The following is a 27,966-nucleotide window of genomic DNA, read 5'->3' on the forward strand; positions in this document are numbered from 1 at the left end:
CTATGGAGGAACTTTGAATGTCTTTGAACTTCAGAGTTGACTTAACGTTGGACCAGAGAAGCTAGTTAGCTAACAAACCTTGTGTGTGCAGAGCAGCACCTGAATTAAAAACACATCTTAGTTTTTTGTAGTTAATAAAGCCAACGTCAAACGTGATAATTAGGCCTATAGTATCCTCAACTAGCATTGAAAAAGGTAATCCGTTCTTCTCTAGCTAATTAAATAATGTCTAAATAAATAATAAATAAATAATAAATAATGTCTCTTCCTATCTTCTGAATCAAGCTCAGTAGAGAAGCCTCTGCTTGGGAGGGGCGGGGCAGGTTGCCTAGACACACACTGGCAACGTGTAGGGTTCTCCTCAATAACATATAGGGTTCTTCTCAACAGACATGTAGGGTTCTTGTCATTAGACATGTAGGGTTCTTCTCAACAGACGTGTAGGGTTCTTCTCAACAGACGTGTAGGGTTCTTCTCAACAGACGTGTAGGGTTCATCTCAACAGACGTGTAGGGTTATTCTCAACAGAAATGTAGGGTTCTTCTCAACAGACGTGTAGGGTTCTTCTCAACAGACGTGTAGGGTTCTTCTCAACAGACGTGTAGGGTTCTTCTCGACAGACGTGTAGGGTTCTTCTCAACAGACGTGTAGGGTTCTACTCAACAGACGTGTAGGGTTCTTCTCAACAGACGTGTAGGGTTCTTCTCAACAGACGTGTAGGGTTCTTCTCAACAGACGTGTAGGGTTCTTCTCAACAGACGTGTAGGGTTCTTCTCAACAGACGTGTAGGGTTCTTCTCAACAGACGTGTTGGGTTCTTCTCAACAGACGTGTAGGGTTCTTCTCAACAGACGTGTAGGGTTCTTCTCAACAGACGTGTAGGGTTCTTCTCAACAGACGTGTAGGGTTCTTCTCAACAGACGTGTAGGGTTATTCTCAACAGACGTGTAGGGTTATTCTCAACAGACGTGTAAGGTTATTCTCAACAGACGTGTAGGGTTCTTCTCATTAGACGTGTAGGGTTATTCTCAACAGACGTGTAAGGTTATTCTCAACAGACGTGTAGGGTTCTTCTCATTAGACGTGTAGGGTTATTCTCAACAGACGTGTAGGGTTTTTGATATCACGCAAATCCATTTTTCTGGACAAATGATGAAGTCAGCATAAATTTGTAGAATACTAAAGGTACATAAAATGCGTTTTTGTCACATTTTTCAGAAGAAAATGTCATCTAGAAAAATAAATTGATAAAATATCAACAATTCCCTATGTATAAGTGGAGAATACATCTGTGGATAGCCACACACATTTTGGTAAAAACAAATGCTTCTGAGGCTGAGAAAAATTTGTTGGCTATTGGGAAGATTCTGACTTTTGGAAAATGGCAGTTAAAGACTAAGACAGAATTTAGACTACCAAACGCCAAACACCTATTTAAACCCAATCCTCATCTCTTCAAAGTAAGTTACTACATATAGTCCAGACTCCAGTTTGTAACATTATCTATAAAATTGGTTTTAAAATGATGTGTGATTCAATGTAGTGAGCTTTGAAATTATGGATGTATGTCCGTTTAAAAGGGTTTACAATTCATGACATTTTGATGACGGTAGTATGATAAACTAACAAATATATAAATTGACATCAACTTTTTTGACATTCTTATTTTTTCTTTTTGAAAATACTTATATAAATACATGTAATTTTATCCTGTGGTGCCTGGTCTTAAATGATATATAGCCATTGATTCTTGAAGGATATAACTTATTAATGCCCAATGAGCTTAGTTCAACTGACGTACCGCATCAGAACCCAAAATATAAAATATTTTTTACTCCATTGTTTGTAAACAATGTAATTGTAAACAAACACTGTATAGCGTCAAAACATGGTTAAAACTGTAATTTTGATACAATGAATGGTTGGTCCTTGCCGCCATAGCTCCCACTGTGAATTTATGAGTGGTTACATTTCTTGAGCCCCATTCATCAGTTTTTTACCCCCAACAATGGTGGGGTGCCCAGTGTGTTGTTGTTTGAATCCCAGATTTCCCCTTTAAGACCCCATCAAATGTTGTTATTCACCTCTAGTCCTTCTGAGTAGGTTATGTACAGTGTTACTAGGTCATTGCATTGCTAGGTCATAAGGCTTATCACCTGATGTCTTGTTTTTCTTTTGTGACATTTACGTTAGCGGACATTTTTCCCACCGCTCACTCTCTTATCTTCTCAAATGGTACTTTTCTTAACACAAATATTGATACAATATAATGTAAACCCTTTCAATGAAGATTCTCCGTTGAGCATACTGTTTAACCCAGAATTAGGCTTAATCGGTGTGTGGGAAATCGACACTATATATAAACTCAGCAAAAAAAGAAACGTGTAAATATTTGTATGAACATAACAAGATTCAACAACTGAGACATAAACTGAACAAGTTCCACAGACATGTGACTAACAGAAATTGAATAATGTGTCCCTGAACAAAGGGGGGGGGGGGTCAAAATCAAAAGTAACAGTCAGTATCTGGTGTGGCCACCAGCTGCATTAAGTACTGCAGTGAATCTCCTCCTCATGGACTGCACCAGATTTGCCAGTTCTTGCTGTGAGATGTTACCCCACTCTTCCACCAAGGAACCTGCAATTTCCCGGACATTTCTGGGGGGAATGGCCCTAGCCCTCACCCTCCGATCCAGGTCCCAGACGTGCTCAATGGGATTGCGATCCGGGCTCTTCGCTGGCCATGGCAGAACACTGACATTCCTGTCTTGCAGGAAATCACATACAGAACGAGCAGTATGGCTGGTGGCATTGTCATGCTGGAGGGTCATGTAGGAATGAGCCTGCAGGAAGGGTACTACATGAGGGAGGAGGATGTCTTCCCTGTAACGCACAGCGTTGAGATTGCCTGCAATGACAACAAGCTCAGTCCGATGATGCTGTGACACAGCGCCCCAGACCATGACGGACCCTCCACCTCCAAATCGATCCCGCTCCAGAGTACAGGCCTAGGTGTAACGCGATAAACACGAATCTGACCATCACCCCTGGTGAGTCAAAACCGCGACTCGTCAGAGAAGAGCACTTTTTGCCAGTCCTTTCTGGTCCAGGACGGTGGGTTTGTGCCCATAGGCGACGTTGTGGCCGGTGATGTCTGGTGAGGACCTGCCTTACAACAGGCCTACAAGCCCTCAGTCCAACCTCTCTCAGCCTATTGCGGACAGTCTGAGCACTGATGGAGGGATTGTGCGTTCCTGGTGTAACTCGGGCAGATGTTGTTGCCATCCTGTACCTGTCCCGCAGGTGGGATGTTCAGATGTACCGATCCTGGTGTTGTTTAGTTTATTTCGATATCTTTATTTACATTTTTTTTGAGTCATTTAGCATGTGTTTCACGACTGTTATCTCACACAGATTACAACGAGTGCGAGCAGAGCGTCAGCTTGTGTCGGAACGGCCAGTGTGTGAATGTGGCCGGTACCTACCACTGCTCATGTGACTCTGGTTACCAAGCAACTCCTGACAGACAGAGCTGCGTAGGTATGGTCATTAAACTCTACCTTACAACATAAAAGATGAGTCATATGTTATATACGATGTCATGCTACGTGCCATTTACTCAGGCTTACATGTTCTGAAGTTCAATTTTTATTTTGTACTCTTGAGAAATCAATTGTAGAGCTATTACATTCAATAACATGCTAGCTAACATGTCATGCTAGCTATTTATTACATCCAATAACATGCTAGCTAACATGTCATGCTAGCTATTTATTACATTGAATAACATGCTAGCTAACATGTCATGCTAGCTATTTATTACATCCAATAACATGCTAGCTAACATGTCATGCTAGCTATTTATTACATTCAATAAAATGCTAGCTAACATGTCATGCTAGCTATTTATTACATTGAATAACATGCTAGCTAACATGTCATGCTAGCTATTTATTACATTCAATAACATGCTAGCTAACATGTCATGCTAGCTATTTATTACATTCAATAACATGCTAGCTATTTATTACATTCAATAACATGCTAGCTATTTATCTCATTACACCGTGGGAAATTACTTTTATTTTGTAATGATTCACATTAAACAATTACACCTGTGAGAGGGTAGATACGTTGTTTCACCTGTTTCCGTAAGTTGTTCCTAACCTATTTCCTTAGTTGCTCCTAACCTGTTTCCTTAGTTGCTCCTAACCTGTTTCCTTAGTTGCTCCTAACCTGTTTACTTAGTTGCTCCTAACCTGTTTCCTTAGTTGCTCCTAACCTGTTTCCTTAGTTGTTCCTAACCTGTTTCCTTAGTTGTTCCTAACCTGTTTCCTTAGTTGCTCCTAACCTGTTTCCTTAGTTGCTCCTAACCTGTTTCCTTAGTTGCTCCTAACCGGTTTCCTTAGTTGCTCCTAACCTGTTTCCTTAGTTTTTCCCAACCTGTTTACTAAGTTGTTCCTAACCTGTTTCCTTAGTTGTTCCTAACCTGTTTCCTTAGTTGTTCCTAACCTGTTTCCTTAGTTGTTCCTAACCTGTTTCCTTAGTTGCTCCTAACCTGTTTCCTTAGTTGCTCCTAACCTGTTTCCTTAGTTGCTCCTAACCTGTTTCCTTAGTTGCTCCTAACCTGTTTCCTTAGTTGCTCCTAACCTGTTTCCTTAGTTGCTCCTAACCTGTTTCCTTAGTTGCTCCTAACCTGTTTCCTTAGTTGCTCCTAACCTGTTTCCTTAGTTGCTCCTAACCTGTTTACTAAGTTGTTCCTAACCTGTTTCCTTAGTTGTTCCTAACCTGTTTCCTTAGTTGTTCCTAACCTGTTTCCTTAGTTGTTCCTAACCTGTTTCCTTAGTTGTTCCTAACCTGTTTCCTTAGTTGTTCCTAACCTGTTTACTAAGTTGTTCCTAACCTGTTTCCTTAGTTGTTCCTAACCTGTTTCCTTAGTTGTTCCTAACCTGTTTCCTTAGTTGCTCCTAACCTGTTTCCTTAGTTGTTCCTAACCTGTTTTCCTTCGTTTTCATTCAATAATACCAACTGTGTGTTTTCCAGATATTGATGAGTGTACCATTGAGAATGGCGGCTGTGACCTGCACTGCACCAACTCAGAGGGGAGTTATACGTGTAGCTGCAACAATGGCTATGCACTGATGACAGACGAGAGAAGCTGCTCTGGTAAACACACCCTTTCAATCTACCCTAAACAATTCTGTTCTACCTGGTTACTCTAAACAGTACTGTACTACCTGGTTACTCTATACAGTCTGTACTACCTGGTTACTCTATACAGTCTGTACTACCTGGTTACTCTATACAGTCTGTACTACCTGGTTACTCTAAACAGTACTGTACTACCTGGTTACTGTATACAGTCTGTACTACCTGGTTACTCTAAACAGTACTGTACTACCTGGTTACTGTATACAGTCTGTACTACCTGGTTACTCTATACAGTCTGTACTACCTGGTTACTCTAAACAGTACTGTACTACCTGGTTACTCTATACAGTCTGTACTACCTGGTTACTATATAAAGTCTGTACTACCTGGTTACTCTATACAGTCTGTACTACCTGGTTACTCTGAACAGTACTGTACTACCTGGTTACTCTATACAGTCTGTACTACCTGGTTACTAAATACAGTCTGTAATACCTGGTTAATGTATACAGTCTGTACTACCTGGTTACTGTATACAGTCTGTACTACCTGGTTACTGTATACAGTCTGTACTACCTGGTTACTCTATACAGTCTGTACTACCTGGTTACTGTATACAGTCTGTACTACCTGGTTACTGTATACAGTCTGTACTACCTGGTTACTCTATACAGTCTATACTACCTGGTTACTGTATACAGTCTGTACTACCTGGTTACTCTATACAGTCTGTACTACCTGGTTACTGTATACAGTCTGTACTACCTGGTTACTCTATACAGTCTATACTACCTGGTTACTGTATACAGTCTGTACTACCTGGTTACTGTATACAGTCTGTACTACCTGGTTACTCTATACAGTCTGTACTACCTGGTTACTCTATACCACCTGTACTGCCTGGTTACTATATACAGTCTGTACTACCTGGTTACTCTATACAGTCTGTACTACCTGGTTACTATATACAGTCTGTACTACCTGGTTACTATATACAGTCTGTACTACCTGGTTACTATATACAGTCTGTACTACCTGGTTACTCTATACAGTCTGTACTACCTGGTTACTATATACAGTCTGTACTACCTGGTTACTCTATACAGTCTGTACTACCTGGTTACTATATACAGTCTGTACTACCTGGTTACTATATACAGTCTATACTACCTGGTTACTGTATACAGTCTGTACTATCTGGTTACTATATACAGTCTGGACTACCTGGTTACTCTATACAGTCTGTACTATCTGGTTACTATATACAGTCTGGACTACCTGGTTACTATATACAGTCTGTACTATCTGGTTACTATATACAGTCTGGACTACCTGGTTACTATATACACTCTGTACTATCTGGTTACTATATACAGTCTGTACTACCTGGTTACTCTATACAGTCTGTACTATCTGGTTACTATAAACAGTATGTGAGTAAAATACCTAGTTACTTAATTTGTCAAATTCCATTCATAAAGTTGAAATGGAACTGACTCCACTGTTAAATCCAACATTTCAAAATAAGGGCATAATGCAATCCCACCACTTCCATAATCCTAGTTCTCTGTATGATATATTCATACAAGCAATATTGATACCACCTGCAGTACACAGTGTACAGTATATATTCACCTGTACACCTGTATGTAACCCCTAACTCTGGCATCCCCAGTCCAGCCTATACTGCCTGGATGGTGTTGTGTAAAGGTACACAGAGTCCAGGGCAGCCATCACTCTTACTTCAGTCAGACAGACGGACAGTCAGCCAGACAGACAGGCAGACAATCAGCCAGACAGCCAGTCAAACAGACAGTCAGACAGTCAGCCAATCAGCCAGACAGCCGGTCAGACAGACAGAAAGTCAGACAGACAAACAGACAGACAGTCAGCCAGTCATACAGACAGCCAGTCAGTCAGACATACAGACAGCCAGTCAGTCAGACATACAGACAGCCAGTCAGTCAGACATACAGACGGACGGACAACCAGTCATACGGACAGACAGCCAGTCAGAGATGCTGATGACTGAAGTTGACTCACACTTTCTACTCAGCTGCTCACCGGCTGTTCTGTCTAGTGCACTCTACTAACTCTACTCTTTTCTCTCTCTCTCTCTCTCTCTCTCTCTCTCTCTCTCTCTCTCTCTCTCTCTCTCTCTCTCTCTCTCTCTCTCTCTCTCTCTCTCTCTCTCTCTCTCTTTCTCTCTCTCTCTCTCTCTCTCTCTCTCTCTCTAACTTTCTCTTTTTTACCCTCCCTCCCTCACTTGCTGTCCTATTCTCGTTTTCTCTTACTCTCTCTCTCTCCCCCAACTCACTCTACTTTCTGCATTTCTCCTTCTTTTTTTACTCTTCCCTGCCATCTCCCCCATGTTTTTCTCCCTCTCTTCCCCCTCCTCCCTCTCCCTCTCTTCCCCCCCCCCCCCCCCCCCTCTCCCTCCAGATGTGGATGAGTGTGAACAGGAGCCTGACATATGTGATGGAGGACAGTGCACTAACATCCCAGGGGAGTACCACTGTCTGTGCTACGACGGCTTTATGGCTGCCCTGAACATGAGGCTCTGCATAGGTATCTACACACACACACACATCTGCACACATACACACACGTTGACACGGGAGCACACTCACACACAAACACAGATACACACACGTCTGCACTCATACACACACGTGTGCACGTGAACACGGGAACACACCTGTGCACAGACACACAAACATATCAGATCATATGGTGTGGCTAAAAAGGTTCATGTCAAGAATGTAGGCTTACATTGAACGCCACACACATGTTAATGTAGTCTTGTCATATAAATCTCTCTGGTAGGCCTACATTATGTTCACATAGCCACGGTAGCTTCTGTCTAAATCTATAACTGTTCAAGTAAACGTGCGCCGAAAGTTGCACAGAATGTTCACAAGACCTGAAATTTGATCTGTGCCGGATAAGATATATAACTACTCCCTCTCGTCCTCTTCCTCCTCCTCCCTCTCTTCCTCCTCCTCCCTCTCTTCCTCCTCCTCCTACTCCCCCCTCTCTTCCTCCTCCTCCCTCTCTTCCTCCTCCTCCCTCTCTACCTCCTCCTCCTGCTCCTCCTCCTGCTCCTCCTCCTGCTCCTCCTCCCGACTCCTCCTCCTCCCTCTCTTCCTCCTCCTCCCTCTCTTCCTCCTCCCTCACTACATCCTCCTTCCTCCTTTTCCCTTTCTTCCTCCTCCTCCTCCTCGTCCCTCTCTTCCTCCTCGTCCCTCTCTTCCTCCTCGTCCCTCTCTTCCTCCTCCCTCTTTTCCTCCTCCTCTTCCCTCTCTTCCTCCTCCTTCCTCCTGCTCCTCCCTCTCTTCCTTCTCCTCCCTCTCTTCCTCCTCCTCCTCCTCGTCCCTCTCTTCCTCCTCGTCCCTCTCTTCCTCCTCCTCCCTCTCTTCCTCCTCCCTCTTTTCCTCCTCCTCTTCCCTCTCTTCCTCCTCCTTCCTCCTGCTCCTCCCTCTCTTCCTCCTCCTCCCTCTCTTCCTCCTCCTCCCTCTCTTCCTCCTCCTTCCTCCTGCTCCTCCCTCTCTTCCTCCTCCTCCCTCTCTTCCTCCTCCCTCTCTTCCTCCTCCTCCCTCTCTTCCTCCTCCTTCCTCCTGCTCCTCCCTCTCTTCCTCCTCCTCCCTCTCTTCCTCCTCCCTCACTACATCCTCCTTCCTCCTTTTCCCTTTCTTCCTCCTCCTCCTCCTCCCTCTCTTCCTCCTCCTCTTCCCTCTCTTCCTACTCCTCCCTTTCTTCCTCCTCCTCCTTCTCCTCCCTCTCTTCCTCTCCCCCCTACTCCTCCCTCTTCCTCTTCCTCCCCCTCTCCTCCCTCTCCAGATGTGAATGAGTGTGACCTGAACTCCAACATCTGTATGCACGGCGAGTGTGAGAACACCAAGGGTTCGTTCATCTGCCACTGTCAGCCTGGCTACTCAGTCAAGAAGGGAACTTCTGGATGTACAGGTGAGAGAGAGTCAAATCTCCCTGCCACAATATCTAAGCCAATAGGGCAACATTGTTGATGAACATTCGCAAATCAACTTGATTGGAGGTACACAACACACTCCCCGCCTCTCGTCATGAGCCGTCCGGCCGTTACCAAGAACCACATGCTGGATTTTTAACAGGGTCGTTGGAGATTTCAGCATCCATTAAGTGACCATTCTACTTAAAAAATGTTTTTATTAAATGTATAATTTATCGCCCTTGCGTGCACATCTCCGTCTATTAAGAACCAACGATGTGCTACCTTTTTGCTAACATCTTTTCAGACGAATCTCACAGAGTTCTATCTAACCGGGTCGAGCAACTTGATTTCTCTGCAACAACACAGCTGCTGCTGCCTGCAACAGGCTGACAGTCATAAGAAGGGGCTGAGAACAAACCTAGGCTAATGCAGATAGCTAGCTATATGGTGCTATTCAAGCTGAGGTCAATCAATAAATGCAAACAAACATTTTGATTAGTTAGCTAGCGTCAAGCAGCTAGCCTCTGTATGTAGTTAACGAACAGGCAAAGAAAGGTAGCTAGTTATGTTTGTTTATAGAAAGTTTTTACACAATTAACTTTAGCCATAGCTTGTTAAATAACCTTTATTTTTTATTTAACTAGGCAGGTCAGTTAACCTGTCTAGGATCAGCGTGGCGCTAGCGGCACACCCCCCCCCCCCCCACTGAAAAACCAGTGCCGCGAAATTCAAAAAAAATATTTTTTTAAAATATTTAACTTTCACACATTAAAGTCCAATACAGCTAATGAAAGACACAGATCTTATGAATCCAGTCAACATTTCCGATTTTTAAAATGTTTTACAGGGAAGACACAATATGTAAAGATGTACATCTATTACCTAAAAACACATTAGCATATTCCACCATCTTTTATTTGTCCACCAACACCAGTAGCCATCACCAATTCGGCTAAACTAAGATATTTATAGCCCCTAACCAACAAAAAAACTCATTAGATGACAGTCTGATAACATATTTATGGTATGGGATAGGTTTTGTTAGAAAAAAGTGCATATTTCAGGTATATGGCATAGTTTACAATTGCACCCACCATCACAAATGGACTAGAATAATTACAATGAGCAACGTGTTTACCTAACTACTAATCATCAAACATTTCGTAAAAATACACAGCATACACGAATCGAAAGACACAGATCCTGTGAATACAGACAATATTTCAGATTTTCTAAGTGTCTTACAGCGAAAACACAATAAATCGTTATATTAGCTTAGCACATAGCAATTAGCAGCCCAGCATTGATTCTAGCCAAAGTGAGCGATAAAAGTCAACATCGCCAAAAGATATTAATTTTTTCACTAACCTTCTCAGAATTCTTCCGATGACACTCCTGTAACATCACATTACAACATGCATATACAGTTTGATCGAAAATGTTTATATTTAGCCACCAAAATCATGGTTAGACAATGTGAAATGTAACTCAGCTGGTCAGAATTTGTCCTTGCGCCACTTAGACAGTGATCTACTCTTATACATAAATACTCATAAACGTGACTAAAAAATATAGGGTGGACAGGGATTGATAGACAATTTAATTCTTAATACAATTGCGTTATTACATTTTTTAATTTATCCTTACTTTTCAATACAGTTTGCGCCAAGCGAAGCTACGTCAAAAAACATGGCGTCCTAAGCCACTAAAATGTTTCGACAGAAACACGATTTATCATAATAAAAATGTCCTACCTTGAGCTGTTCTTCCATCAGTATCTTGGGCAAAGGATCCTTTCTTGGGAGAAATCGTCTTTTGGTGGAAAGCTGTCCTCTTGCCATGTGGAAATGTCAACTACGTTCGGGATGAACTGAAAAGCGTTCCCAACTTTTCACATCGTTGCAAAAATAAATGTCCCAAAATCGCACTAAACGGATATAAATTGCTATAAAACGCTTTAAATTAACTACTTTGTGATGTTTGTAACTCCTATAACGAGTGAAAAGATGACCGGAGAAATATAACAGGCTAAACTAATGCTTGGAACAGGAGAGGGTCGGTGTCTTCCACGCGCGTTACGCAGCAAGAAAAGACTTGCTAGCTAAAGGTTTTTTTCATTTGTAGTGCCTGTGAACGAGCAATCGAGCCCGTTGGAATCGTCATCACGTAAAGGCATCCAGGGGAAGACGTAAGAAGTGTCCGTATAGTCATAGCAACGACAGTGCCCGTTTAAATGACTTCAGAAAAGTGGCCAACGTTTCTCAAATCTGACTCCATGTCAGGGAAATTGCTGTAGAATGGGCTCTGTTCCACTTAGAGACAAAATTTCAACTCCTATAGAAACTATAGACTGTTTTCTATCCAATAATAATAATAATATGCATATTGTACGATCAAGGATTTTGTGGGAAGCCGTTTAAAAAATTAGCCACATTAGCATAAATAGTCTAAACAGCGCCCCCATCCCCAACAGGTTAAGAACAAATTTTTATTTTCAATGACGGCCTAGGAACAGTGGGTTAACTGCCTTGTTCAGGGACAGAACAACAGATTTTTACCAGCTCGGGGATTTGATCAAGCAACTTTCCGGTTACTAGTCCAACGCTCTAACCACTAGGCTACCTGCCACCCCAACCTTCAGGGTATTTGGTACATATTAGTACCAAAATGAAGATGTAGAGTGTTGGAACTCATGAAAGTAAATATTCTTGTATTCAGTAAAGTATTTTAATGAAAGTCAGTATTTCTATGTGCAGTGTGAGATATACAGTACCAGTCAAAAGTTTGGACACACCTACTCATTCAAGGGTTTTTATTTATGTTTACTATTTTCTACATTGTAGAATAATAGTTGAAGACATCAAAACTATGAAATAACACATAGGGAATCATGTAGTAACCAAAAAAGTATTTCTTCAAAGTAGTCACTCTTGGCATCTCTCAACCAGCTTCGTGAGGTAGTCACCTGGAATGCATTTCAATTAACAGGTGTGCCTTGTAAAAAATTGATTTGTGGAATTTCTTAATGCGCTTGCGCCAATCAGTTGTGTTGTGACAAGGTAGGGGTGGTATACAGAAGATAGCCATATTTGATAAAAGATCAAGTCCATATTATGGCAAGAACAGCTCAAATAAGCAAAGAGAAACAACAGTCCATCATTACTTTAAGACATTGCTTGGGCCAGGTGTTCAGGTGTTCTTAATGGAAATTAGACTGGTTGAGAGAATGCTAAGTGTGTGCAAAGCTGTCATCAAGGCAAACGGTGGCTATTTTGAAGAATCTAAAATATAGAATATATTTTGATTTGTTTTACACTTTTTTGGTTACTACATGATTCCATATGTGTTATTTCATAGTTTTGATGTCTTCACTATTATTCTACAATGTAGAAAATATTACAAACAAAGGAAAACCCTTGAATTAGTAGGTGAGTCCAAACTTTTGACTGGTACTGATTATCAACATTAACAATAGATTTATTGAAATTCATGAAAGTAAATATGTCTGGCTTCTGTGAGATGTCCTGTATTGGAATTACTGAATGTCACTCCTTCTGTGTAGACATGGATGAGTGTGAGATCGGGGCTCACAACTGTGACGTCAACGCCAACTGTGTCAACACCCCCGGGGACTTCCGCTGTTCCTGCCGTGTCGGCTGGGTGGGCGACGGAGTCAACTGCATAGGTAGGCCCCCCCAGCCTCCAACCTCCATCTGCTCAGTCCATACACTTCAATCCATACACACACAATGTATAGACTTTCCACTGGCTCAGACACTAGACAGAAAAGGAACTGTATCTAGGGGAAAATAAATCATGATCAATCAATCAACTTCTCTGCAAAACACAAAATGGTTGCAAATGTATGTTCAGATCTTCATCGGAGCCTTGACGGAGATTCAGTCGGTTTCTGACGAACTAGCTAATGTATGGCCCTTCAAACATCTTACACTAGGATGCTAGCTGGAGCAGGTTTGCTCAGCGGATCTAGCATGGTTTGCCATAGCGACCAGTGCGTCATAGCTACCGAGAGCGGAGTGATTTTCAGAATTAGGAGCTAATGTTAGGCGGATGGGCAAAATCTAGATTATTTTTTAGAGATCGGTTCTACGTCCTATAAAAAGTATCGGTTGAGGGACGAGCGTCTCGTAGGAGTGACGCCATCTGACGTGAGACAATGATTGGCTAGTTCATACAATCAGCATTCCTTTTGAACTGTGAATCCAGGTAGAAAAGAGGTTCAAATAGGGTTCAAAGGTCAGATGAACACAACAATCATGTTGAGTGCAAGGATTCAATCCCCTTTCATAAGCAGAAGACTACTTGATCATATTCATTGCAGGGAAATTACTTTTTGCTTTTACCCCACTACCCGATACACACACACACATACAGCTATGAATCAGTCAGCTATGGATCAGTCAGCTATGGATCAGTCAGCTATGTTACAGTCAGCTATGTTACAGTCAGCTATGTTACAGTCAGCTATGTTACAGTCAGCTATGTTACAGTCAGCTATGTTAGTCAGCTATGGTGCAGTCAGCTATGTTACAGTCAGCTATGTTGCAGTCAGCTATGTTGCAGTCAGCTATGTTGCAGTCAGCTATGAATCAGTCAGCTATGTTGCAGTCAGCTATGTTGCAGTCAGCTATGTTGCAGTCAGCTATGTTGCAGTCAGCTATGAATCAGTCAGCTATGTTGCAGTCAGCTATGTTGCAGTCAGCTATGAATCAGTCAGCTATGGATCAGTCAGCTATGGATCAGTCAGCTATGAATCAGTCAGCTATGTTGCAGTCAGCTATGTTGCAGTCAGCTATGTTGCAGTCAGCTATGTTACAGTCAGCCATGTTGCAGTCAGCTATGGATCAGTCAGCTATGTTGCAGTCAGCTATGGATCAGTCAGCTATGGATCAGTCAGCTATGGATCAGTCAGCTATGATGCAGTCAGCTGTGGATCAGTCAGCTATGGATCAGTCAGCTATGATGCAGTCAGCTGTGGATCAGTCAGCTATGGATCAGTCAGCTATGGATCAGTCAGCTATGGATCTGTCAGCTATGGATCAGTCAGCTATGGATCAGTCAGCTATGAATCAGTCAGCTATGGATCAGTCAGCTATGATGCAGTCAGCTATGGATCAGTCAGCCGTGTTGCAGTCAGCCATGGTGCAGTTTGGAGCCTTGCTCAAGGCTCTGATACAATCCATTCTGGAAATGAATTTGTATTAGCTGGGATTCAACTCATGTATCGAAAATATAGCAACATAAGAATGAATACTCTTTCTGTACGGAAATTGGTTGCTAGACATTTTCTGATTGGACCGATTTGAACTTGGGTAGAGCCCTAGCCCATTGTGTGTGTGTGTGTGTGTGTGTGTGTGTGTGTGTGTGTGTGTGTGTGTGTGTGTGTGTGTGTGTGTGTGTGTGTGTGTGTGTGTGTGTGTGTGTGTGTTGTAGATATGGATGAGTGCACCAATGGGACGAGCCACTGCAGTGCCAACGCCAAGTGTCTGAACACACCCGGCTCCTACCGCTGCGCCTGCGCTGAGGGCTTCACTGGAGACGGCTTCACCTGTTCAGGTAACACACTCTGTCTACACTGAGTATACCGGACATTAAGAACACCTTCTTAATATTGACTTGCATCACCCCTTTTGCCCTCAGAACAGCCTTAATTCGTTGAGGCATGGACTCTACAAGGTGTCAAAAGCGGTCCACAGGCATACTGGCCCATGTTGAAGCCAGTGCTTCCCATAGTTGTGTCAAGTTGACTGGATGTCCTTTGGATGGTGGATCATTCTTGATACACACGGGAAACTGTTGAGCGTGAAAAACCCAGTAGCGTTGCAGTTCTTGACACAAACCGGGGTGCCTGACATCTACTACCATACCCCGTTCAAAGGCACTTACATCTTTTGCCTCACCTTCATCTATACTGATTGAAGTGGATTTAACAAGGGACCATAGGTTCCACCTGGATTCACCTGGTCACGCTATGTCATGGAAAGAACAGGTGTTCTTAATGTTTTGTACACTCAGTGTATATTACCATGGTAACCGTTAAACAGCTGCAGAGAGTTGGCTTATCCATATTGTCCATGCTACTGTTGGTGTTAATGTCATAACCAGTGTTAGGTACTGTTATGTACTGTGTTCATGTCATAACCAGTGTTAGGTACTGTTATGTACTGTGTTCATGTCATAACCAATGCTATGTCCATATATTTTCACGTTCAGTTAATTGATTTCTCTTAAATGCTTTATTTGTTAAAATAATAGATGTTTGTGTCTAGTCATTTAGTAGAGGCTTTTAACCAAAGCAACACATTCCTCCCCGACCCTCCAAACCTCTGACTCTCTGACCCAGGGATCATCAACACATTCTATCTCTCTGACCCTCTGACCCAGGGATCATCAACACGTTCTAACTCTCTGACCCTCTGACCCTCTGACCCAGGGATCATCAACACGTTCTAACTCTCTGACCCTCTGACCCTCTGACCCAGGGATCATCAACACGTTCTAACTCTCTGACCCTCTGACCCTCTGACCCTCTGACCCAGGGATCATCAACACGTTCTAACTCTCTGACCCTCTGACCCTCTGACCCAGGGATCATCAACACGTTCTAACTCTCTGACCCTCTGACCCAGGGATCATCAACACGTTCTAACTCTCTGACCCTCTGACTCTCTGACCCTCTGACCCTCTGACCCTCTGACTCTCTGACCCGGGGATCATCAACACGTTCTAACTCTCTAACTCTCTGACCCTCTGACCCTCTGACCCTCTGACCCTCTGACTCTCTGACCCTCTGACCCAGGGATCATCAACACATTCTAACTCTCTGACCCTCTGACCCTCTGACCCTCTGACCCAGAGATCATCAACACGTTCTAACTCTCTGACCCTCTGACCCTCTAACTCTCTGACCCTCTGACCCTCTGACCCAGGGATCATCAACACGTTCTAACTCTCTGACCCTCTGACCCTCTGACCCTCTGACCCTCTGACTCTCTGACCCTCTGACCCTCTGACTCTCTGACCCTCTGACCCAGGGATCATCAACACATTCTAACTATCTGACTCTCTGACCCTCTGACTCTCTGACCCTCTGACCCTCTGACTCTCTGACCCTCTGACCCTCTGACTCTCTGACCCTCTGACCCTCTGACCCTCTGACCCTCTGACCCTCTGACCCTCTGACTCTCTGACCCTCTGACCCTCTGACCCTCTGACCCTCTGACCCTCTGACCCTCTGACTCTCTGACCCTCAGACCCTCTGACCCAGGAATCATCAACACTTTCCTACCCTCTGAACCCTCTAACTCTCCAACCCTCTAACCCATCTCAACCATCTCCCGTCACTGAATTGTCTTGAAGATATGATGTTAACCCCTGTTTGATCCCTATGTGGTGACAGACGAGGATGAGTGTGCAGAGAACGTGAATCTGTGTGAGAACGGCCAGTGTCTCAACACCCCTGGGGGTTACCGCTGTGAGTGTGAGATGGGATTCACCCCTGCCCCGGACAGCCGCACCTGCCAAGGTGAGTCCCTGGCCCCTATCTATCTCACAGTCCATTCACAGAGTATATAGCAGCTCCGGGGTGAAGTTTCCGCTTGGTACAGATCTAGGATCAGCTTCCCCTCCCCCTATCATAACCTTAACCATTAGTGGGGAAAATGTTAAACTGATCCCAGATCAGCGTCAAGTGGCGAATTAACCCTACGCATCGTGTAGAGCACCACCCTAATACCCTATGCCACCGCAATGATGAGCCGTTATTGATGCAATATAGGTTTCTATTCATTCAAACCTGTACAAGAAGGTTTGTGGCAAATACATAACAATACCAGTACAATACTACATTTCCCCTAAGAGAGTCATTGGAACACAAGTGCAATGGCATACTGTATACCCTCAAATCAAATGTTATTGGTCACATACACATGGTTAGCAGATGTTAATGCGAGTGTAGCAAAATGCTTGTGCTTCTAGTTCCGACAGTGCAGTAATATCTAACAATTCCACAACAGCTACCTAATACACACAAATCTAAGTAAAGGAATGGAATAAGAATATATACATATAAATATATGGATGAGCAATGACCGAGCGGCATAGGCAAGATGCAATAGATGGTATAAAATACAATATATACATACAGTATGAGATGAGTAATGTAAGATATGTGAACATTATTAAAGTGGCATTATTAAAGTGACTAGTGATCCAGTTATTAAAGTGGCCAATGTGTGTGTACAACACCTTGTGTACTTTGGACAGACAAAATATGAATAACTCCATATATACATGAAGATCATTTCCATTAATAAGAAAAAGGTAACTATATTGATTGTTTTGTCTCTTGCTGATTCTCTGCAGATATTGACGAGTGCACCTTCCAGAATATCTGTGTGTTTGGCACGTGTAAGAACATCCCCGGCATGTTCCGCTGTATCTGTAACGACGGCTATGAGCTGGACCGCTCCGGAGGCAACTGTACAGGTATGACATGACCGTCTGACCGTCTGGCTGGCTAGCTGGCTCTGGCTGGGAGGCACTGGCTGGCTGGCTGGCTCTGGCTGGCTGGCTGGCTCTTGCTGCCCTGGCTCTGGCTGGGAGGCACTGGCTGGCTGGCTGGCTGGCTGGCTCTTGCTGCCCTGGCTCTGGCTGGGAGGCACTGGCTGGCTGGCTGGCTGGCTGGCTCTTGCTGCCCTGGCTCTGGCTGGGAGGCACTGGCTGGCTGGCTCTTGCTGCCCTGGCTCTGGCTGGGAGGCACTGGCTGGCTGGCTGGTTGGCTAGCTCTAGCTGGCTCTGGCTAGCTGGCTGGTTGTCTGGCTGCCCCTCTGTCTATCCTTCAGTCTACCAATCTATCTCACCCACGTTACCACTGTTTTAGTCAGTCAGTCTGTCTGTCTTTCTGTCTGTCTACCTTCCTGTTTGTCCATCCTTCCATCTATCTTCCCGTCTAGCCTTCTGTCCCTCTCTCTGTTTACCCATCTGTGTGAGCAGGTAAGGTAATTGAGAACACATGGCTGATTGTCCCACTAGCCCCAGACTAACTCTGATGCCATCCTCCTAAGCCAGCAGCTGAGATGGATCCTATTCCCGATGTAGTGCTCCACCAAATAGGGAGTAGGGTGCCATTTTGGAAGCAGGCTAAGTCTCTGCTCTGCTCCAGATTAGATGACATGACCTTTTAACCTGGATGTTCTCCTTTATGGGGTGTCAGCGCAGTCTGAAGTGGATGGGGGTTGAAGGTTTAAACAGGTAGAAGAATGTGTTTGATGGTGAGGTTTACAGTGTAGGATCTCTGGGGGTCTCTGAATACGTACCACCACCACCCACCATGATTCATGGTTTTCATATTTCCATAGTTTTCCTACATTGTGATGGGGATATTTTTTTAGTGGTGTCAAAGTGCCATGTCTCATGGAAGCTGCTGTACAAATCATTTATGATTATTGGGGATCGTAGTGTATCATATTTCATATTATATTTATATCATATTTATATTTATTGTTTGAAAAGTGAAAGGCTTGTGTCTGTGTCTGTGTGTGTAACCCAGACGTGGACGAGTGCCTGGACCCCATCAACTGTGTGAACGGGCTGTGTGTGAACATCGACGGCTCCTACGAGTGTAACTGTCCTCCAGACTTTGAACTCAACCCTACTGGGGTGGGATGTGTAGGTAAGTTATTACAGGTCACCTTGGATATCTAGTAAAACACCTACCTGTGTACAACGCATCTATAGCGCCTGCTATAGGCTTCTATGGGTTTGCATTACATTTACATTTACATTACATCTAAGTCATTTAGCAGACGCTCTTATCCAGAGCGACTTACAAATTGGAAAGTTCATACATATTCATCCTGGTCCCCCCGTGGGAATTGAACCCTGGTCCCCCCGTGGGAATTGAACCCACAACCCTGGCGTTGCAAGCTCCATGCTCTACCAACTGAGCCACACGGGACCATTACAATACCTGCAACTCCATAAGCAATCCTAGCAGTGAATTGATATTCATAGCACCCTGTAATTACAGTGAATAGCTGTTTATAGCAGCCTGTAATTACAGTGAATAGCTGTTTATAGCAGCCTGTAATTACAGTGAATAGCTGTTTATAGCAGCCTGTAATTACAGTGAATAGCTGTTTATAGCAGCCTGTAATTACAGTGAATAGCTGTTTATAGCAGCCTGTAATTACAGTGAATAGCTGTTTATAGCAGCCTGTAATTACAGTGAATAGCTGTTTATAGCAGCCTGTAATTACAGTGAATAGCTGTTTATAGCAGCCTGTAATTACAGTGAATAGCTGTTTATAGCAGCCTGTAATTACAGTGAATAGCTGTTTATAGCAGCCTGTAATTACAGTGAATAGCTGTTTATAGCAGCCTGTAAATACAGTGAATAGCTGTTTATAGCAGCCTGTAATTACAGTGAATAGCTGTTTATAGCAGCCTGTAATTACAGTGAATAGCTGTTTATAGCAGCCTGTAATTACAGTGAATAGCTGTTTATAGCAGCCTGTAATTACAGTGAATAGCTGTTTATAGCAGCCTGTAATTACAGTGAATAGCTGTTTATAGCAGCCTGTAATTACAGTGAATAGCTGTTTATAGCAGCCTGTAATTACAGTGAATAGCTGTTTATAGCAGCCTGTAATTACAGTGAATAGCTGTTTATAGCAGCCTGTAATTACAGTGAATAGCTGTTTATAGCAGCCTGTAATTACAGTGAATAGCTGTTTATAGCAGCCTGTAATTACAGTGAATAGCTGTTTATAGCAGCCTGTAAATACAGTGAATAGCTGTTTATAGCAGCCTGTAATTACAGTGAATAGCTGTTTATAGCAGCCTGTAATTACAGTGAATAGCTGTTTATAGCAGCCTGTAATTACAGTGAATAGCTGTTTATAGCAGCCTGTAATTACAGTGAATAGCTGTTTATAGCAGCCTGTAATTACAGTGAATAGCTGTTTATAGCAGCCTGTAATTACAGTGAATAGCTGTTTATAGCAGCCTGTAATTACAGTGAATAGCTGTTTATAGCAGCCTGTAATTACAGTGAATAGCTGTTTATAGCAGCCTGTAATTACAGTGAATAGCTGTTTATAGCAGCCTGTAATTACAGTGAATAGCTGTTTATAGCAGCCTGTAATTACAGTGAATAGCTGTTTATAGCAGCCTGTAATTACAGTGAATAGCTGTTTATAGCAGCCTGTAATTACAGTGAATAGCTGTTTATAGCAGCCTGTAATTACAGTGAATAGCTGTTTATAGCAGCCTGTAACTGCATAAATGACTATAAATGTACTACAGTGTATAATGCTTCACATAGTGTTGCACAAAGCATCACACATAATGCATCACACATAAGTGGTTCATAAGCAATGATAACTCCTAAAAGTTGTGTGTTTCTGTTAGTGTACACCAATATCAACTGTCTTAAACCCCTTAGGTCATGTTCATTAGACACTAAAACTGAGAGAAAAACACATCTAATAATCTAATAATACGCGCTCATTCACCAGTCCTCAAATTTATTTTACTTTTTCATGGCAAAACGTTTTAAAACATTCTCAATTGCGTGTCCTAATGCAGTGTTTCCCAACTCTGGTCCTTGAGTACCCCCGACAACACACGTGTTTGTTGTTCCCCCAGATAAATTCAACTAATTGAGGGCTTGATGATTATTTCACAAGTAGAATCAGATGTGTTTGTCCAGGGCTACAACAAACATGTGTGCTGTAGGGATTACTGGAGGACTGGAGTTGGGAAACACTGCCCTATATAATGTGTGCTGTAGGGGTTACTGGAGGACTGGAGTTGGGAAACACTGCCCTAATGAACCCTGTGGTCTCACCGATGTCAACTGTAATTACTGCTTTGAGTCATGTAGTAGGCACCTAATGGAGAGAAAAAAGACATTAAACCCATAATAAACGCTCCTTTTTATTGTCTGTTCCAAAATGTTTCAAATGGTTTTCAGTTGCATGCCTTAATGAACACAACCCTGTTGGTTCTCCTCCTCTCTGTGTACCAGACACACGTGTGGGGAACTGTTTCCTGGAGCATGGACCCAGGGGTGACAGGCGGTCCTGCAGTGTGGAGGTGGGGGTGGGAGTCAGTCGCTCCTCCTGCTGCTGCTCCCTGGGGCGTGCCTGGGGAAACCCCTGTGAACTCTGCTCTGCTTCCAACACCTGTAAGACACACTTTGTTTGATTATGTGATTGTTTATTTAGCTTCCTGTATCATTGCATGTGTAGAGGCTCAATGAAGAAAAGGAGGGTGAAATGCATATTCTAAACTTGAGAATAGTGGTGCCGAGCAAAACAATGATTTAATTCCTTTATGTACAGGCTCACACACTCTTATAACAATACACACTCACAACAGTGTAATGGGACCCCTTTTAGGTTTGCTGTAATCGGTCTGAGTAGGTTAACAAAGTATGCATTTATTAATATTTATTACAATATTTTATTTTATGCTCGTACAGACTAGGTTAGTCTGATTTGGCTACACCTCATCACTACGGTTTCTGAATTCAGTCAGTTCTACATTCTTCACTACTTGTTCAATGATTGGTCCTGTTACATTCAAACCTTTTGGCTGTGTCTACACAGGCAGCCCAATTCTGATAGTTTGCCAATAATTGGTATTTTGAGCTAAATATCGGAATTGGGCTGCCTGTGAAAATGGAGCCTTTGTTACTCGACAACAGACAAAAGGGAAACGTATACTTGAAGTGTATAACCCATATGAGTGTACTGATATGAAATGTGTTTTGCAGCGGACTATAATACACTCTGCCCAGGAGGAGAGGGTTTCAGGCCCAACCCAGTCACCATCATACTAGAAGGTAACCATCCGCTTACTAAAGTAGATCTCTGGTAAACTACTTTAACTATGCCTTGCATACTGTATGGGTGCAGAAAAACAATTCATAATACATGCTCTCTTTTCATTGGTATTGGTATTGGTATTTTATCAGGATCCCCATTAGCTGATGCAAAAGCAGCAGCTACTCTTCCTGGGGTCCACACAAAACATAATACAGAATGACATAATACAGAGCATCAATAGACAACAACAGGTCAAGAACAGAACTACATACAACATTTTTTAAAAGCACACGTAGCCTACATATCAATGCATACACACAAACTATCTAGGTCAAATAGGGGAGAGGTGTTGTGTCGCGAGGTGTTGCTTTATCTGTTTTTTGAAACCAGGTTTGCTGTTTATCTGATTAATATGAGATGGAAGGAAGTTCCATGCAATGGGCTCTATATAATACTGTACGTTTTCTTTAATTTGTTCTGGATTTGGGGACTGTGAAAAGACCCCTGGTGGCATGTCTGGTGGGATAAGTGTGTGTCTCAGAGCTGTGTGTAAGTTGACTATGTAAACAATTTGGGATTTTCAACACATTGATGTTTCTTATAAAAAGAAGAAGTGATGCAGTCAGTCTCTCCTCAACTCTTAACCAAGAGAGACTGGCATGCATAGTATTTATATCAGCCCTTTGATTACAATTAAGATCAAAATGCGTCGCTCTGTTCTGGACCAGCTGCAGCTTAACTAGGTCTTTCCTTGCAGCACTGGACCACACGACTGGACAATAATCAAGATTAGACAAAACTAGATTCTGCAGAACTTGCTTTTTGGAGTGTGGTGTCAAGCATCTCTTTATTACGGCTAGACCTCTCCCAATCTTTGCAACCATTTACCCTATATGTTTTGACCATGACAGTTTACAATCTAAGGTAACACCAAGTAATTTAGTCTCCTCAACTTGTTTTACAGCCACACCGTTCATTACCAGATTCAGTTGAGGTCTAGAACTTAAGGTATGATTTGTACCAAATACAATGCTCTTAGTTTTAGAGATGTTCAGGACCAGTTTATTACTGGCCACCCATTCCAAACAGACTGCAACTCTTTGTTAAGGGTTTCAGTGACTTCATTAGCTGTGGTTGCTGATGCGTATATGTTTGAATCATCAGCATACATGGACACACGTGCTTTGTTTAATGCCAGTGGCAGGTCATCGGTAAAAATAGGAAAGAGTAGAGGGCCTACAGAGCTGCCCTGCGGTACACCACACTTTACATGTTTGATATTAGAGAAGATTCCATGAAAGAAAACCCTTTGAGTTCTATTAGATAGATAGCTCTGAATCCACGATATGGCAGAGGTTGAAAAGCCATAGCACTTAAGTTTTTTCAACAACAGGTTATGGTCAGTAATTTCAAAGGCTGCACTGAAATCTAACAGTACAGCTCACACAATCTTCTTATTATCAATTTCTTTCAAACAATCATCAGTTATTTGTGTCAGTGCAGTACATGTTGAGTACCCTTCTCTATAAGCATGCAGAAAGTCTGTTGTTAATTTGTTTAGAGAGAAATAGCATTGTATTTGGTCAAACACAATTTTTCCCAACAGTTTGCTAGGAGCTGGCAGCAAGCTTATACTGTAGGTCTGCTGTTAGAACCAGTAAAGGCCGCTTTACCACTCTTTGGTAGTGGAATTACTTTGGCTTCCCTCCAGGCCTGAGGACAAAGACTTTCCTCTAGGCTCAGATTAAAAATATGACAGATAGGAGTGGCTATAGAGTCAGCTACCATCCTCAGTAGCTTTCCATCTAAGTTGTCAATGTCAGGAGGTTTGTCATTATTGATCGTTAACAATAATATTTCCACCTCTTGAATTTGTCTTTCTGTCCATAATTTCATTTAAAGTACTCCAAAGTTTTTTCCCATCATTCTTTATATAATTTATTTTGGCTTCATAAAAGTTTCTTCTTTTTGAGTTTAGTCACATCATTTCTCAATCTGCTGTAAGTCAGCCAGTCAGATGTCCTGCCAGACCTATTAGCTACTCATTTTGCACCATCTCTTTCAACCATACTGTTTTTCAGTTCCTCATCAATCCATGGAGCCTTAACACTTCTAACAGTCAGTTTCTTAACAGTTCTAACAGTCAGTTTCTTAACAGTTCTAACAGTCAGTTTCTTAACAGGTGCATGTTTATCAATAATTGGAAGAAGCAGTTTCATAAATTCATCAAGTGCAGCGTCTGGATGCTCCTCATTAATCACATCAGACCAACAAATATTTTTTAACATCATCCACATAAGAGTCACAGCAAAGTATTTTGTATGATCTCTTATACACTATTTTAGGCCCAGCTGTTGGAACTTTGGCTTTCCTGGATATAGCCACTATATTGTGATCACTGCATCCAATGGGTACGGATACAGCTTTAGAACAAAGTTCTGTAGCATTAGTAAAAATGTGATCGATACATGTAGATGATCTTGTTCCTGTAGTGTTCGTAAACACCCTGGTAGGTTGATTAATAACCTGAACCAGATTACAGGCACTGGTTACAGTAAGAAGCTTCCTCTTAAGCAGACAGCTTAATGAAAACCAGTCAATATTCTGGTCCCCAAGAAAGTAGACCTCTCTGTTTACATCACATACACTATCAAGCATTTCACACATATTATTTAGATACTGACTGTTGACACTTGGTGGCCTATAGCAACACCACAAAATAAAAAACTTTAGATGTGCCAAGTGAACGTGCAACCACAACACTTCAATAACACTTGACATAAGATCTTCTCGAAGCAATATAGGGATTATGGCTTTGAATATATACAGCAACACCTCCCCAATAAGCATTTCTGTCTCTTCTATAAATGTTATGTTCTTGTATTGCTACTGATGTATCATCAAATTAATTATCTAAGTGAATCTCAGAAATGGATCATATATGAATGTTATCTGATGTTAGCAAGTTAATGATTTCATGAACCTTATTTCAAAGGCTACATATATTAATATGGGCTATTTTCAGCCCTTTCCTGGGTAGCTTATCAGAGATAGACATAATACTGAAAAGAGCAAACAAAGCAAGAGAAGAAAAGATACATTCAGCAGTCCATTAATCAATTGGTGTGTGTGTGTGTGTGTGTGTGTGTGCTGCGGGGTTGAGGCTACGAACCCATAGGCTTGGCGCTCTCATCCCTTCCAGGCTTCTGGGAGGGAGGGTGAACAATGAGTCTGTCGTAGCGGATGTACGCAATGTCCTCACGCCCTCTGGCAGCTTTCATGGCTGGGATCAGTTCTTTCCTCTTCTGGCGCACAGCTTCAGGATAGTCCTCATTGAGGAAGATATACGTTCCTCTCAAGTTCTTGGCTCTTTCCAGAACAGCTACCTTGTCTTTGAATCTCAAGAACTTGACCACTATCGGGCCACCTGGGCCTGTCACCTGGGCCTGTCACCTGGGCCTGTCACCTGGGCCTATCACCTGGGCCTGTCACCTGGGCCGGTGGTGGGTTTTCCAGTCCTGTGGGCGCGCTCCACCTCAATCTTCCTGTGGTCCATCTTCAATTTCTCAGAGATCATTTCCCTCACTTTGTCCTCAGACTCCATCCAGGTCTCGTGAAGATTCTGCAATTCCGTCCACAACCATGTTGTTTTGCCTTGATTGTCCCTCTTGAGAGTCTAATTTTATCTGTCATTGTTATCATGGATTCACACACAGAACTGATGTCCTCTCTCAATGACTTACAGATTGCTGTCATCTTGCCGTTCTCCTGTTTCAACTTGTCGAGCTGACCCTGGGAGAACTGAAAACTGTTCTTCAGGTCCTGGACCTCTCTGGTCAGGTCGTCCATTCTATTATTAGTAGAATCCACCAGTATTGTTCTTCAGGTCCTGGACCTCTCTGGTCAGGTCGTCCATTCTATTATTAGTAGAATCCACCAGTATTGTTCTTCGGGTCCTGGACCTCTCTGGTCAGGTCGTCCATTCTATTATTAGTAGAATCCACCAGTATTGTTCTTCAAGTCCTGGACCTCTCTGGTCAGGTCGTCCATTCTATTATTAGTAGAATCCACCAGTATTGTTCTTCAGGTCCTAGACCTCTCTGGTCAGGTCCTCCATTCTTTTATTAGTTGAATCCACCAGTATTTTGACAAAACACTTCAAACTATCTTGTTGTTGTAACAACTGCTTGTTTCTTTTTGTTCATTTAAAAGATCCTTCACGTGTGATAGAGAGACACCACTATCCTCAACGGTACTCCCCCCGGCTTTGGTCTTTGTCATGGTCGCTAGCAACGTATGTTAGGCTGTTACTCCTGGCAGTTCCAGACAGGGCAGGTCACAGGGAAAATTGAAAACAACAAACATCAGGGATCTAGACAGCCACAAACCCGGGACAATCCGCAGTCCCAGCCACAATGGCTAACCGCATCGCGGGCTGCATTCAAGAACAAGCTCTTTTAATATAAATCTATATGATCAATCTTTTGCAAGCATTTGTAATTTTAATACAGTTTTGGTTGTTATATCATGTAGAGAAAACGGAAACCTTTGATTCTGATTCCATTGATAAGAGTCTGTAGTTTAACCTTTGATTCTGATTCCATTGATAAGAATCTGTAACTTAACCTTTGATTCTGATGCCATTGATAAGAGTCTGGAACTTAACCTTTGATTCTGATGCCATTGATAAGAGTCTGTAACTTAACCTTTGATTCTGATGCCATTGATAAGAGTCTGTAACTTAACCTTTGATTCTGATTCCATTGATAAGAGTCTGTAGTTTAACCTTTGATTCTGATGCCATTGATAAGAGTCTGGAACTTAACCTTTGATTCTGATGCCATTGATAAGAGTCTGGAACCTAACCTTTGTTGAAACCAAGGCTCAAACCAAACCAAGGCTCAAATCCTATAACTGACATTTTTGCATAGATCTTCCATTGACATCGACGCATGATTTGTGCAAATGTCAAACTAGGATTTGTGGGATGTTTCTGGAATCTTGGGATGTTTGGGATTATTGGGATGTTTCTGGAATCTCAGGATGTTTGTGATCATTGGGATCATTGGGATGTTTGGGATCATTGGGATGTTTGAGGTCATTGTGATCATTGGGATCATTGTGATGTTTAGGATCATTGGGATGTTTGGGATCATTGGGATTATTGGGATGTTTAGGATCATTGGGATGTTTAGGATCATTGGGATGTTTGGGATCATTGGGATTATTGGGATGTTTAGGATCATTGGGATGTTTAGGATCATTGGGATGTTTAGGATCATTGGGATGTTTGGGATGTTTGGGATGTTTAGGATCATTGGGATGTTTAGGATGTTTGGGATCATTGGGTTCATTGGGATGTTTGGGATGTTTAGGATCATTGGGATGTTTAGGATGTTTGTGATCATTGGGATCATTGGGATGTTTGGGATCATTGGGATGTTTGAGGTCATTGTGATCATTGGGATCATTGTGATGTTTAGGATCATTGGGATGTTTGGGATCATTGGGTTCATTGGGATGTTTAGGATCATTGGGATGTTTAGGTTCATTGGGATGTTTGGGATGTTTAGGATCATTGGGATGTTTAGGATGTTTGGGATCATTGGGTTCATTGGGATGTTTGGGATGTTTAGGATCTTTGGGATGTTTGGGATGTTTGGGATGTTTAGGATCATTGGGATGTTTAGGATGTTTGGGATCATTGGGTTCATTGGGATGTTTGGGATGTTTAGGATCATTGGGATGTTTAGGATCATTGGGATGTTTAGGATCATTGGGATGTTTGGGATGTTTGGGATGTTTGGGATGTTTAGGATCATTGGGATGTTTAGGATCATTGGGATGTTTAGGATCATTGGGATGTTTGGGATGTTTAGGATCATTGGGATGTTTAGGATCATTGGGATGTTTGGGATGTTTGGGATCATTGGGATGTTTAGGATCATTGTGATGTTTGGGATCATTGGGATGTTTGGGATCATTGGGAT

The 27,966-nt window shown here is 42.5% G+C and overlaps 1 protein-coding gene across 2 annotated transcripts in view; it reads left to right on the plus strand.

Annotated features, from left to right (window-relative positions):
- Positions 1-27,966, plus strand: part of LOC129819047 (fibrillin-2-like) — a 241,054-nt gene that overhangs the window by 128,813 nt on the left and 84,275 nt on the right. For both annotated transcript variants that reach the window (XM_055875554.1, XM_055875555.1), the window contains exons 28-38: positions 3,416-3,541; positions 5,045-5,167; positions 7,595-7,720; positions 8,993-9,118; positions 12,685-12,807; positions 14,577-14,699; positions 16,543-16,668; positions 17,508-17,630; positions 18,694-18,816; positions 21,175-21,333; positions 21,925-21,993. In XM_055875554.1, coding sequence (XP_055731529.1) covers positions 3,416-3,541; positions 5,045-5,167; positions 7,595-7,720; positions 8,993-9,118; positions 12,685-12,807; positions 14,577-14,699; positions 16,543-16,668; positions 17,508-17,630; positions 18,694-18,816; positions 21,175-21,333; positions 21,925-21,993 — 1,347 coding nt within the window. The remainder of the gene's footprint in view (positions 1-3,415; positions 3,542-5,044; positions 5,168-7,594; positions 7,721-8,992; positions 9,119-12,684; positions 12,808-14,576; positions 14,700-16,542; positions 16,669-17,507; positions 17,631-18,693; positions 18,817-21,174; positions 21,334-21,924; positions 21,994-27,966) is intronic.

The sequence above is a fragment of the Salvelinus fontinalis genome, chromosome 21, assembly GCF_029448725.1.
Source record: "Salvelinus fontinalis isolate EN_2023a chromosome 21, ASM2944872v1, whole genome shotgun sequence".
Classification (NCBI taxonomy): domain Eukaryota; kingdom Metazoa; phylum Chordata; class Actinopteri; order Salmoniformes; family Salmonidae; genus Salvelinus; species Salvelinus fontinalis.